Source organism: Temnothorax nylanderi, unplaced genomic scaffold (assembly GCF_030848795.1).
Source record: "Temnothorax nylanderi isolate EJ_2023f unplaced genomic scaffold, tnyl_v1.0 TNYL_tig0047_pilon, whole genome shotgun sequence".
NCBI classification, from domain to species: Eukaryota; Metazoa; Arthropoda; class Insecta; order Hymenoptera; family Formicidae; genus Temnothorax; species Temnothorax nylanderi.
Genome location: NW_027249109.1, coordinates 685,787 through 700,477, shown reverse-complemented (window position 1 = coordinate 700,477; position 14,691 = coordinate 685,787). Strand labels below are relative to the sequence as shown.

The window sequence follows — 14,691 nt, the reverse complement described above, 5'->3', positions numbered from 1 at the left end:
TCACTTATATGCTGTCTATATGCAAATTAGCAAATTAGCTATATGCAAAAAGCGGAACTAGCAGTTCCGCAATTTGTATATTATTAAATAAACAAATAGTTATTTCTGTTGATGAAATTATTTCTATTGATTATAATCATTACTAGAAAAAGACATATTAAAGGAATTTGCAATCTGGATTGTCATCTGCCTTTGCCGAGATATAACATCGAATATTAAATAATAATAAATGAACTTGACCGCTATGTACCGAATAACACAAGTAATAGAAATATGGCTAATACGTTTGGACTGGGTCTTTGTGCTTAATAATTCGAATATTAAAATTAAATAAAGTAATTGAAATTTTCGTACAGAATAATTGGTTCTCGTTTATCAAAAATATAATTTTCTTGTTGTGCTATTCACATAGCATTCCATATATTTATGTATTGCATTTGTTTCATTATTTAAAATATTATCTTATTGCTGTTTGAATCAAATATGCCGATGCGTCACTGCAGACAAGGATGTGCATTCTTTCTAGTGATGTTTTATATTAACAAAGATGAGAGCTCTCAAGTGTAAGAGCGCCAGTCAAAGGTCTTCAAATGACACCCACCCCACTTTTGGAACGATTCGTATCATACCGCATTGCAATACATCATGTTTTGAATGCCATATGAGTTTGTCGAACACGCGTTTAGGTGAAACGATTATATAATCTTATCATATACATTTATTTCATATTTCCTACGATCCATCACATATTAATATTGATATTAATGTGAAATTTGTGTAAAACGATTGGAAAATACGTCGAGAAAATTTAGATCGATCTTTAATAGCTTTTTAATAGCCCGGGACATCAAAATAATTGTAAAATTAATTGCACAGAAATATAGATAATAAGAACTATAAGTATTAGAGAAACAGAAAAAATATATTGAAAATTTATAAAAAAATTTGTTATATATGATATTATGCATGAGTATTATTGTTAGACCATATATTACGACAGAATTTATTCAACATAAAAAGTTCTAGTTCAAAGCATTTTTAGCAAAGAATGATGTTCAGGTTCGATAATTCCAACTCGTAATAATGACACACACAGAATAGAAACACATTGAGACATTGTCTGTATAAGCGACTCGGTTTACTGCAAGATAATAAAAAACTTGCGCTAAAAAAGTGTCATTGACAACGCTTAGTTTCGAATTTTTATTATAAAACAGTTGTAGGATTGAAGAATATATATATAATAAAATATATATTTCTGATTCACACACAAGAAACGATAGTACACCTGCTAATGTTTTCGCAAGAAAGATCACTTATATGAAAATATATTAACAAAAATGATTGCATATGAATGAAAAGGTAATGATGCAAGCTAATGAATTTTGCGTAATCGTTATTTTTGGATTTTTGGAAGATTTATCGCTATTTACAAAAAAAATTATCGCTATTTCGAAAAAAGTTATTTATTCTAAAAAATCACGTTTGAAAATTTAGGCATAGATAAGTTGTTATGAATTTGACTATTGATTTGAGTGATGAATATCGAATATTTGTCAAAATATTTAATTTAAAAAAATCTTACCATTTTCTCGAAATAACGAGGTCTAAGTAGAGTTAAACCTGTGCCTGATTTGATGTTGCCACGTATAGAATTGGAAATTTCGGGATATCGCGAAAACTTTCCTCGTATTGTCGTGTATATCAGCGAGGAACGAACAAGCGCAGTCTATCTCGCTGCTGTTACTACTGCGTACTATGCAAAGCACACTATGCAAAGCACACTTCTAAAGTAACCACAACGCATCCCGATAAGGTATTCATATTCATTCGTTTTCCATTTCCCACTTTTAAACGTGTTTACGTAAGCGGGATCTGCGCAATGTTGATCCCAAATTTATAATACTTTGGCAAGTTCGCGTGCACTTGGATGCATCGAGAGTTATTTGTTTTCTTGCAAACTCTTACCCATAAACTCTTCGACTTGCAAACAAATGCAACGTGATTTTTCGTTTTTGCTAACATGCAGATTTAAAAATCCATAATTATTATCATACACCAGCTTTGAATGCACGCTAAAAAATTTTAGGATTAAAAGAAAATTATCTTTGATAGTGTATATTATATTTTTTTAAATACCATTTCGGTATTAATACTTTATATATTCAAAACTTTATGTTATCTATTAACCAATTTTTTAGTATACGTTTTCTATCATGGTTTTTTTTAATATTTATGATGCTATTGGTTGAATCAATATGAATGTATTTTTTAAATTAAAATTTCTATATTTTACGCATCGATACATTACATATATTATAGTAATAGATATTTATTACAATAATATTCAATTTTTGAAAAAAAATATGTTTTTGATGACTTTTACCAAGAAATCTCTTTACAAGAGGCAAATTTCCTATCGCATATGATTCTCTGCTTCTTTAAACACAATGGAATATCCTCCTCTTTATCTATTTGAAGTTGATGCGAAAATGCGTTAGTAATCTTTTCTAACAACTTCAAACGACGAGTTCTGCCGGTAAGTTTCCTATGTTGTTCCCGCGAGGACGAAGGTCAGGAATAAGCGTGCACAACCGGAAAGTGCGTAGAGCATTTTTAGTTGACATTGGCAGGGTGTCAGCATTCCCTTTTGTTAATGCAATTATCTGCGTATCGCTCATAAAGTCTAAATAAATTGATTGACGTAAATAGTACTACGCTGTTTACAGTGACTTACGAAAGGTATCCTACCGTTCTCAATAATATATTCCCCCTGTTTAATTTATATTTACAAATGAAATTTGCATGCGTGAAACTCAAAAGGATCCATATTCTCATTATACATATTTAAACATTGAGTGTGGGACCATGTCGAGTCATTTAATATAAATCTGCAGTTGAAAGATGAAAATATTGAGAGTCAAGATTGCGAGGAAATATTGTCATGATAAAATGAAAAATCGCGCACAAAGAATTATATGCTGCAGAATCGCAATAAATGTACAAATAAATAGAGCGGAAATTTTCTTTTTTATGAAACTATGAATTGTGGCTTACAATTAGTATGGGAAAACTCTTAGCCGTTGTAACACGAATTATTTTGATCAGTCGATATAAAATTAAATATATACTGAGCAATATAAAATGTAATTAAATGTAACAGAATTCACATAATATAACTAAAACGTAGAATAAAGTGTTTTGTTTCTGAATATTTTAAATTTCTAGTCTCGGAACAAGACAAATATAAAATGAAAAAAATGCTCCTTACAAACATACGTCACAGGTGGATATTTGCGTGTTTATCATCGTAAGTCGCAAGATGTTTTAGTGTCTCGTCTACATATGTTGATTAGAGTTATTGAAAAATGCAAAACACTTTATTATGAATATGCGCGCTCTGTTCTATCCTGAGTTAGTTGAATATCAATTCGCTGCATCGCAAATTATTATTATTTTTTTATTCCGTTTGTTCCTTTGCGCAGTAACAAACCTGTCTAACGATAACGATTGCCATATGAGCTTTAATTAATTACTCAAGATGTCACGCATAAAACGAGACGCAGTTGAAGAAGAATCATTCCCTTATGCAAGATTCCTTTTCTTATTGTGAGATGAAGTCTTGGAGTTCACGATTATGTCACACAAATTGTCATGTGAAAGAATCTTTTATATGTGCATTTTTTAATAGGTATATAAAATAATACATTATGGTAACCATATTATCATCGCTAAATATGACTGGTTTTTACGGGTCGCGCATTTTCTTTCGGCTGTCTGTTCTTGAGCCAATCCAGTATCTTGCCCAGTGAATTATCGATGGAATTTCGTCTATTTTAAAAAATTCTCAATTTTTTAATAATAAATATCTTGATAATATAATTTTAATTTTGCGAATAAATGAAGCTGTGAAATTGGAATTCTTTCGCGTGAAGCTTGCTTTTAATATTGGATCTGCAGAGTGCACCAGGACAGACAGCTAATTCCAGGACGGTATAACCGTTGATATAAATTTGCATTTGCATAGCATTGCGCGTCTGCATGCCTTGCAATTCGCACATTATCTAATGTTTACTTATTTGAAGGCGCGACGCTGTCTTTTGAAGGCTCGTGTCTGTCTTTTCTCTCATCTTTATCTACGAAGTTCGAGCAATGTCGATGTCACGTCGTTATCAAGGCGGCGGTAGTCGTGAACTTGACCCGTGCCGTTTCGTTCGCGTCTCCCCGGCATGACGTGGGGATCTGGCCGCGAGCTTACGAATGCTCGCACGTGCATTGATTGCGCTCGCACGCGTCGCTCGCGAGCCCGCTCGTGCAATCGGGCACCGCGCCGTTCCACGGTCGTCCGTACGTATACGAGCGCTTTTTCCCTCGATGATCCCCTCGTCGTTATATATCACGGCCGAATCACGATTGATCGGGGTTAACTGACGAGACGGTTGACATTGTTAACGACCGAGGAAAAGTACCTGCCAAAGATTTCGCCAGGATTGCATTATTATGGCGTGAAAATGCCGTGAAAAAAATGCACTTGTGCAAGAAGGTCTTTTTAAAGAAGACTTTAAAGAGGAAAATTTTGATATCCTCCCCTCTTCTTCACGAGAAACGGAGTGAGAAATGCGATCTCACTAGCAATTCCTGATCTTAAGGAAATATTGGAGAAATAAATATTGTTGGCAACTGGGTTTAATGATGAGATCTGTCGAAATTTTTTGAAATGATTTCATAGCGATTCGTCTTGTATTATTGTGCAATAGCAATTACTCATCACGATGTCGCGGTCTGTGATCTTTGTAATTCAAGTTACAACGTTTTTCGCTTAATTCGGAAGTGAGAATCATCGGTACTCTTCCAGAAGTGTTCTTACGCAATAATTTACGCAATTGATTTCGTAGTTTTCACTTGGGCGTGAACGACGGAGAAGACTTTTCAGCGAAAATTAGGGCAATTTGCTCGTTCGCACTTGGTCGATACTGCGACAAATCGGGAAAACAAAGACGATAAGTTTTACCTCTAAGAAGAGCCACACACATGACGCAAGACGGGCTGACTATTAACACAACCAACGGGCTAAGTTGTTAACACGACCAAAATGTGGAGTGTCCTTCGGTCAAAGAATCCAAGTTTCCGGAGTGTTCAAGAGCAACGGTTAATTATAAAATTATATTGTCTAATTTTATTAAATAATTATTATTAAATGCGCTATATTTACAGGTGCCTTTTTGCTTTATTACAATTCTACGTGATTTCTTCTCAAAATGGTAAAATCAAATTTACCGTTCTTGACGATAGCGACTTGTGCACGTAACGTCTTCCAGCGTTCATTTGTTTTCTCGTGGAGAACACTTCGATAAAGCCGTATAACAAGGCGTCTAAAAATAAAGTTTTCTACGCTTCTCGTTAATCGATTGTTCCATAATTAGACCAAGTGCGATCCTATCACCTCAAAGGCCAATCCGGCTCGATGAGCCCAATAATAGCACACGGCAATTAATCTGAGCAAGGAGCCTCGGCTTGGCGTTTTTCTCGAACACTGGATTGATTAATACACGTCATTAATGCATACGATTGCTACATCGATAAGTATCGGCCATTCCGTGATGCATATTTCCGTACGTACGTATTTGCGAACAGCAACGAGCACGGCTCATCATCCACATCGTACGATAACTTATCCCGGGGAGGCGGCTCTCGATTTATTTCAACCTCGCGAATCTATTTGCGGCTACGCGGAGTTCATGCAATGTCCGTCCACGACGGAACACCCGTCATCATCGTGAAAACGCTATCGGCTTTTTTTACACGTTGAACGAGAGCGCAAGGATGAGTCCGCCAATACGATTGTTATACATGAAATTCGCATCAGGGTGAGCGCGTTTCTTGATGAACTTGAAGATATGTTTCTAGTGATAACGCGACTACCGCTCTTCCCGCAACAGGAAAAGGAGTTTGATAATTAATTGACACATATTACAAACAACGTAAATAGAGTATCTATCCCGTGATATGGACGGTCGCGTTAAAATTTCCGCGCGACGCATTCGCAGTTTAATTCGACATATTGCGACCGTTTGACCGTCAACCCATCGATAATGATATATCGTGCGGATTAAAGAAACCATGCGATGCTTACAACGAGCGTTTGATGAACGGAATCGTACAATGATGTTATATCGCGAGCTGCCTTTTATGTGATTAATGCACATTAACCTTATGTTAATGCGCAGATATAGATGAATTACGCTGAATCTTATTGATCCGGAATTGCCGAATCTCCAAGAATTTCTTTCATTAGAACTTCTTTTAAAGATTTATTAGATATTTTTTTTTCAGTTAGATTATTTGTTATTGTTGGCACTCTAACATTAATATAGTAATTAGACTTGTATGTTTGAGAGGCTGCTTATTTTAATAATTTATGATATTTTATCTTTTATTACAAAAATAGATTAATTGCATTTATCGATGTTTGGTAATTTTGTTGATGATATCTAATAGATAATATATCGATAATAATATTTAATAATCAATATCAGTGCAAATCGATATCATCCGGCGTTAGTCGCACCGTTCTTGGATGATAATTCTAGAATATTTTACGTAACTTGATAACGTAATTGTATTAATTAAATGTCTGAATGTTTTGAATTAAAAAATGTTTTAAATTAAATGTTAATCTATTCTTGCAGAAAGCATTTTGTTTAATTATAAAAGATAGTAAAGAGAAATATCGATATGTTTAGTAGGAAAAATTTAACTTTTAACTACAATACCGCATTGAATTTAGCATTTCCAATTGTTTATCATGATGAATTGACTACAATTGTTTAATGCTAACGTAACGTCCGTCCGTGAATATATTTTAATGGAATATGAGTGCACAAAATGATTTTCGTTTCCTTCGCGACCTGTAATTTGGACTTTTCCTCTAGCACCGTCGTACATAGCACAACGAGATTATTACAAAGTAAAAATATTTATAAATAAAAACTGCAGAAGAGAGCGTGTTAATATGTGAATATATCATACGATGGCTTTTTTAAGATTTATTACATATTAATATATTTATATAAGTTCGAAAGTGTCGCACACAAAAGTTAAAGGGCCAAAGTGATCGTTGAAATGAAACGTTTTGCGTATGCAACCTGATTTAATCAAAATATATTGCCGGTCGTTACGTCAGTCATAATATGATTGAAGTAAATTCATCATGACGCAACGCACTACTTACACGCTGGCAACAATGTTATAAGATTCAATAATGCTGATAAGCTTGGAAAATTCCAAGAAATCCATTATCCGACGCAATAGGATGAAGAATACAGGATGCATAGCTATTAACTACAATGTAATCGTTTAAGTAGTGCATCATTGTGCGATATTTCAGGAACGTATACTTACAGATTCGACTTGTACTTCGTAAAAGTCTATTCAGAGATATATAAAAAGGGATTGCACCACTCCATGTTTTCAGGATCTCGATATTTACTGTGGATCAGAATTATATGTAAATACTAATTGTAAGACAAATTCACAACATATCAGATGTTTAAAGTGAACCTTCGCAAAGAAGATTGTCCTTTATACAGTGCAAGAAGTTAATTAATGCATTGCCTGTCCGGCGAGTTTTGTATGTCTTATCGTGTGCACAGTAGAATTTTTATTATCGTAAGCATGTAATAAAATATTATACGATATAATTAAATAAAACTGCATCCTTATGAGTATACTTATAAGTATTGAATAATGTATTTTTTTTACTTTACATTGTTACTTAGCTATTTGTGTCATTTGAAATTTTATATTCAGATTATTTTTTATAAAAAATTTGGATAATTCCGGCCATCAATAAACACCTTCAGCAGTCAGCATATTAATGAATAATGACTGCTCCCGAAATTTTTTATAAGCGAGAAAAACCTCTCACCCTCCAATATATATATATTTGATATTTAAGATTTTTATCTGAAAATCTAATTTGAAAATCTCGACAATCTTCACACCTTCAATGTGCGTGCGGCCCTGAGATCGAACAATTACATATGTGTGTGCTTATCGCGTCAATCGTTCTCGTTGCCGGCGCCTTCGTCGCCACGATTAATTGGCCCAATGGTTTGCTTGGGTCTGGGGGCGCGTCCAGCATGTTGCACCGATCCCCCGGAGGGGGTCAACAAGAAGTTTGCACCCATCGCGACTCTTTGTCTCTCTCTCTCTCTCTCTCTTTCAGTCTCGCAACCTTTCTAGAATGATCGTCGTGAATTAATCGACGAAGCGTCAGCAGACGCCGAGATAACGACGGAAATTTCTTTCTCGTCAATCGAGTCAACCTTGATTGAGTTGTATCGGTGTAAACAAATCGGCGAACGCACTAACTCGGGAGGATAAATCTATGTGAAGTTAAGGGCAGGTCGTGGTTTTCTTTCTGTTTTTTTTTTTCTTAAGAAACTCGTGCATTGAAAAAGATTTTTTATTTCTTATGCAGATATTTATCATAAAAAATTGGAAAGGGTTGGAAGAGGATAATATTCGCTCTGATGTAAAGAACGAATTGGAGCAACTTTGTGATATCATTACTTTTTTTCGAAAAGATAGATTTGAGCAATATAATATTGTCGTATCTTTCACGTTAATATTTTTTTGTTTAAAATAATTATATACTTTCAAATATTTTTAAATGTATTTTTAGCAAAACACTTACAATATTTTTATCTACACTCTTTTTTACCTTCCACTTTTTAAAAAGGCACTATTTAAAACTGACATTTATAAGAAAAAGAAAAAAAGACTATGAGTCCGGCGAGCATTCACAATGCATCCTTATGTATATGCAACTTTATTGTGTTATGTTTTGTTGTACTCTTATCCGGAACTACGCCGATTGACGTTCTTCTATACATTCGCGGCATATCAAATTGTTAGCAATCATGCGTGGTAATTATGTTGTTAGACACGTTAGATATAACCTATGAAATTTTACCAGATATGCTATACAATCGTACTGACACAAGCAACATCGGACAACACTCGATATCGCTTCGTGTCGAGGTATGACAAGATCCCTTGGTTGGGATGATCGCGTACTTTTTATTATCGGGACAATCGGGGGAGAAAATTAGATAAACATACAAACACAACTGTTTCTGTTTGACCAACTGTTTTATCTCTTAACTATGTTGAATCCTAATATTTGTCAACTTCGTGACACTTTTTTCCAGCTTTTCGTCGTAGCAGATTATTTGCTTAGCAAGTTTTTATGTTGAATTTTCATTATCATGAGTATATAATGATAAAATATTGTACAATATTGTATGATATAATATGATATGATAAAACTCTTTTTCCATTACATTTTTTCCATTACATTGTTATCTAGTTATTTAAGCTGTTACTCAGAATTTTATATTATGATGGCATTTTATCTTTTAAAAACATTTTAGAAAATTTTGATAGCGCCGGTCACCAGTGACCACCCGAGCGCCATTGAAAAGTCAGACGGTCACGGATGATCATTATGGCAGTCGATGTGTTAAATAGGTATTTAAACAGTGTGCAGAAAAACAAATATTTGATTAAAATTATATCACAACATATAGCACAATTATATTAAACATTTTAAATATGTGTATTCATACACACACATATATCGTTACATAAATCTAACTTATAAATGTGCTGCGTTATATGTATGAATTCGTGGCCTTAGTCTGTTATAAGCACGAAATTAAATTTTAGCGTATCTCACTGAATCCACTGAATCTGTTGACATCTGTTGGCAACAGATCACTAAAATACATCACTCTGTCAAGGTAAAATGATATATTTTATGCACACGCAAGTCCAAAGCTGAACAATTTGTTCATCTTGGACTCAGCATGAATTTAATGCTCCTATTTAATGATTTATTATTAACAATTATTTATGCAAACATATGCGAAGATAATTAAAAGCTTTTCTTTAAACAATATCTCATGGATTTATATATTCACTACATGAATTTATGAGAGAGAGAGAGAGAGAGAGAGAGAGAGAGAGAGAGAGAGAGAGAGAGAGAGAGAGAGAGAGAGAGAGAGAGAGAGAGAGAGAGAGAGGAGAGAGAGAGAGAGAGAGAGAGAGAGAGAGAGAGAGAGAGAGAGAGAGAGAGAGATTGCAGAGACTTATAGGAAGCTATATAAAGGAAGCTATGATATGAATTCAGAAGGTTATACCTATCTATAAATCTGAAAATTCTGTAAACTGTCAATTAACGTAATTCGAATAATGTTAGGCAAATAGTCGTTTATATGATTATAATAATTATATGACTTTTTACAGCGATTGTTATAAGTGCAAAGATATATTTATTTATGTGATATATTTATTTGCTTCGATTGACATTGCTTATTAATTGACATGTTGGAATTTAATTTTGTTAATCGTAAAATTATCGAACGTTTATGTGTATTTTTCCATTCATATTTTGTGGAATGCAAACAACGCAGCATTTGTTACGTGCGTCGTACGAATTATCGACGTTTCACACACTCTGCGCTTTATCGACTGTTTGTTTATACATTATCGTACATTATATTTATCGTCGGAAAATAGATAAGGTAGAAATAAATTCGTGATTCGCTTTTTCTATTATTAGACATTAATGTTCGAGTTTACGTGCTTTTATCATGTTTATATGAACAATTTGCTTTCAAGCAGCCACGTTTTATGGTTATTGAGTCACGTTTAGCCACGTAGTCAGACAGTAGATCGTGCGAAGACCGTAGATCACCTTGCATGTTTATCTCCTCAGCGCCATCGTGATACGCCGTCTCTTTAATTCTAAAGATTTCGATGGAAAACAGGGGGAAAAAAGTGTCTCGTGTATGTTCTTCAGTATTCTTCCGTTCATCATGGAATGTCTGGCTTGCGCGCGTTTATGCTGCGTTTCTGCTGAACGTGCACGTTTACGTTTCACGGAAACGATTTTGATAAGGGATGAACGTGACACCACGCGAAAACCGCACGTAGACGTAATACATAGCGGCAAATCATGAAGATCAGCACGTAATTATCCGTCGAATACAAAAATTACTATTCGTATTTGTACGGTTTTATTCCTTTATTATGCTTTAATGGAATGTTTAAGAAATGGAAAAAAACGAATCCAAAGAAAATATCGAAAATGAGTATATATGTAATAAGAATAATTTTTTTTACTGAAGTCTCAAAGGTTTTCTGATGCTATATATATTGTATTTAATACAATATGATTTATTCTCTTCTATAAACAAAGAAAATTACTGGAACGTTTTGAACTACAAAAAGTCTTTATCAGCCATAAAACAAATTAATTAATAATAATAACAGAGAAAAGAGTTAAGATAGGTGAAGTAAATAAACAATAAATACATAGATAAATTAATACATTATAACTAAATAAAAAATAGAAATTAAGTAAACTACACGAATTGCAAGTATAATTTGGTCATATTTTATTGGTTACAATAATATCCTTATCGCTCGTTTATTGGCCCTTTCGACATAAAGTAAAACTTTTCTACGATTGCATCAACTACGCAGAATTTGAATGTGACGCAAATGATAACACAGTTAAATAGCCTTATCACCGGAGTTTGAATGGCGAACAAAGCGCGTTTATTGTGTTTGGCAATTAAGCCTTTAATCGCGTTAATAGCAGCGTCTGCCCTTTTACGCGAATTATTTTTTATCTTTATATAAGATGTATACAACGTTATATATACAAAGGACTCGCGGAAAAGTTTTCTAAAGTAATGCAATTTTTATGTAATCGTCTGTTTCACTCTATGAATCTAAAATCTTATAAATTGTCATCTTTCAATTGTTGCCTCGGCACGCGAGATCGCGACTTATCATTTACACGTGCGACTGATTTTAACGAAGACTTTTTATCACCTCTTAATATCTCGTTAATATTTAACCACGTTCGAACTTCGAACGTCGCGTGCGTCATTGTAACCATCATTTTCGAAATATTTTATGCCACTCTCTCTTAAGCATAAATCGAGGTACAAAGATCAATTTAGATTGTTGTTTAGCATAATTCGCTAATCACAATACGTCGAACAGAAAATTATTCCTTAATTTTTCTACATTTTGTATACCTATGTGTATTTGCGCGCAAAAATTTATTTCTAAAATTAGATAAAATTAATGTACAAAGTAAGAATTTTTTTTATAATTAAAAATATAGAAGAGCTTTATTTATTTTTAATTTATTTCTTTAACAATCACTCTTTAAACATATATTACTTATGATTATAATAACCGAATTGTAGTAACATTAGTAGTCCAGATTTCGAATTTCGATATCTCAATATATTTCAACTGTCTCTCACGTTAATCACCAAGATATCGAATATAAAGATTTAAAATTATAAAAAATGACGATCTGCATTAATATTTTTATCAAGAAAAAATTTACTCCAAATTTTCCGGCTACGATGTACACGAACTTCCCGTCCTGTGACATCTACACAAATAATGATATTTATCGACGCTTATTTTTTAATTTCCAGATGCCTGCTTACGGTGCCAAGCAGAAAGTAAGAAGGAGGTTTACGGCCGGCAAGACTGCGTGGTCGTTTGGGGCGAGTGCAACCACTCGTTCCATTACTGCTGCATGTCACTTTGGGTCAAACAGAACAATCGTTGCCCATTGTGCCAGCAGGAGTGGTCTATCCAACGAATGGGAAAGTAATTCCTACGTACGCCAGCCACTAATTTGACCGCAGCCTCTAATTTTTTTCTCGCGACTATGCAACCAATTAATTACGACGGATTCACGCTATCGAGAAGTTGCACGTTGTAACGCAGCCTTGTAACTAGTGTTGAATTTATTTTTTTTCTGGAAATCTTCGCAAGTGATAATCAAAGTCATCTGATACCTTAGGCAAGGATTATTTTATTGTAACATATAATGTTACATGTTATATTGTAAATATAACATGTTTAATAAATACTTGTATATAAAATACGTGATTGCCATTCGAAACTTGCAAATTATAAAATTATTGCCTCTCTTTCTTGTATAAAAGTTATTTTCTTTTTATCACTATAATGTATATATTTGACTATGACTGTTATTGTCGAATAATAATTGCCTTTTTATTGCACAGAATTTATTATTTCATTTATGTATTAGTGAGTTGATAAACCCAAATCTTTTCTCTTTATAAAATATGAAATTTTGATTTTAATAGTCATCTAACGTAACTTTAAATTCCAAACGATATAAATCCCAAGAGTTAACTTAATTTTGAGATACCTGAGTTAAGTTTAAATTAATGAAAGTAATATTTCACAGAACCCTTTTCCAGATTTCCATCTCGGACTTTATAGAACCTATCTACTTCTTTTTCTTTTTATGTTATTAATCGTGATATATATCGTGATATAACACTTTGAAATATATAGATATTAAAAATATAAGCAGTATAAGCATTGAAAAATAAGAAAATGATACATTATTAACAAAAACTAAATTACTATAGTTTTATATATGTTTATATGAATATATGTTTATGTGAAATAACTGCAGAACAACTAATCAACCTAATGATTTCATCTTATTTTGATTTAATGAATTCATATACATTATAATTTAATTTTGTGAACATTTCATAACAATTAAGTTCTATAAAAAGGATAATTGTCATATTACGCACAATTGTTTTCATATGTCTGATCGTGAGACATATGATGCTTATCTCACTCAGGAAATATTCGAAAGTAAAATTATAATGACGAAGCATATCAAAGATCGTCTCAAAGATAATATCTCTTTGTATCGAAGTACAAAGTATCGTCGTCGTGTGGACTTGGTTTCAAGTGAACTCACTCTGAAATCATTGTTGTCAAACATTACATAAGAGATTATTTTATCTTGCGTAGACGCTGCAGAAAAGATAAATAGTGAACTATTAAGGTCGGTGCTGATCACAGCATAAAGTTATTATAAATACGCGATTAGATTTAAATTTCTATAAGAGAATCAAGATCTCACTAAAAAGTTGGTTAATTTGTGAGTTTATAATAATTTAACCAATTCTTCGTCTCCTATTCCAGAACGAGAATTATAAAGAGCGAAAATAGTAATTGAATTTCGACTAAAAATCTATCATTTTGGATAAAGTAATCGGTGAGTAATAAAAAACACACAAGGAAGAAAAACGCCATTTTTGCGTTGCCCGCACACGTTATGGCTTTGAAATATTTAGGTTGATCGATATCGTGTGCGCTGCATCGCGCGATTTAAGCAATTGCGATGACGTTGCCTAAATTCTGCACAATCATGATATCCTATTTTGCATGTTTTGATGTAAAGGCGACATATTTCCCGATACGTCAAATGTAAAAATCTCATTCCGAGAGATCCCGAATAGTGATCAAATTTTGAAAAGTGGTATATCCCGCAGGCATGATAGGATTTATCACTGCTTTTTTTCTTTTTAGCTTTTCTTCGAAGCTTTTAATCTTTTTTACACATTGAAGGAAAGCCAAGCAGTAATCAGCATATCAAAAACCTTGAAGAAACGATAAAAAGAAAAATATTCACTGCATTGATTTATGTAATGAGATAGTAACTAAAAAATATGAAGCGAGTATCTAGATAGTGACTAGCGCATTATATATTTTACGCAAGCTTTTTTAGCGATAACAATACATCTTGAAAGGTAA

General features: G+C 33.2%; 2 protein-coding genes across 4 annotated transcripts in view; one reads left to right on the top strand and one right to left on the bottom strand.

Annotated features, from left to right (window-relative positions):
- The window catches only part of LOC139772216 (facilitated trehalose transporter Tret1), a 33,255-nt gene extending 31,521 nt beyond the window's left edge, over positions 1 to 1,734 (bottom strand). For 2 of the 3 annotated variants that reach the window (XM_071705723.1, XM_071705722.1), the window contains exon 1: positions 1,586 to 1,734. Coding sequence is in view for 1 of the 3 variants with exons in the window: in XM_071705725.1 (XP_071561826.1) it covers positions 1,586 to 1,588 (3 nt within the window). In the remaining 2 variants the exon portion in view is untranslated. The remainder of the gene's footprint in view (positions 1 to 1,585) is intronic. The other variant, XM_071705725.1, reaches the window with a different exon arrangement.
- LOC139772218 (RING-box protein 2-like) overlaps positions 1 to 13,132 on the top strand; it is a 46,801-nt gene extending 33,669 nt beyond the window's left edge. Inside the window, exon 2 of the mRNA XM_071705727.1 lies at positions 12,531 to 13,132. Within this exon, the coding sequence (XP_071561828.1) occupies positions 12,531 to 12,712 (182 nt within the window). The 3' untranslated portion in view covers positions 12,713 to 13,132. The remainder of the gene's footprint in view (positions 1 to 12,530) is intronic.
- Positions 13,133 to 14,691: the final 1,559 nt, after the last annotated feature.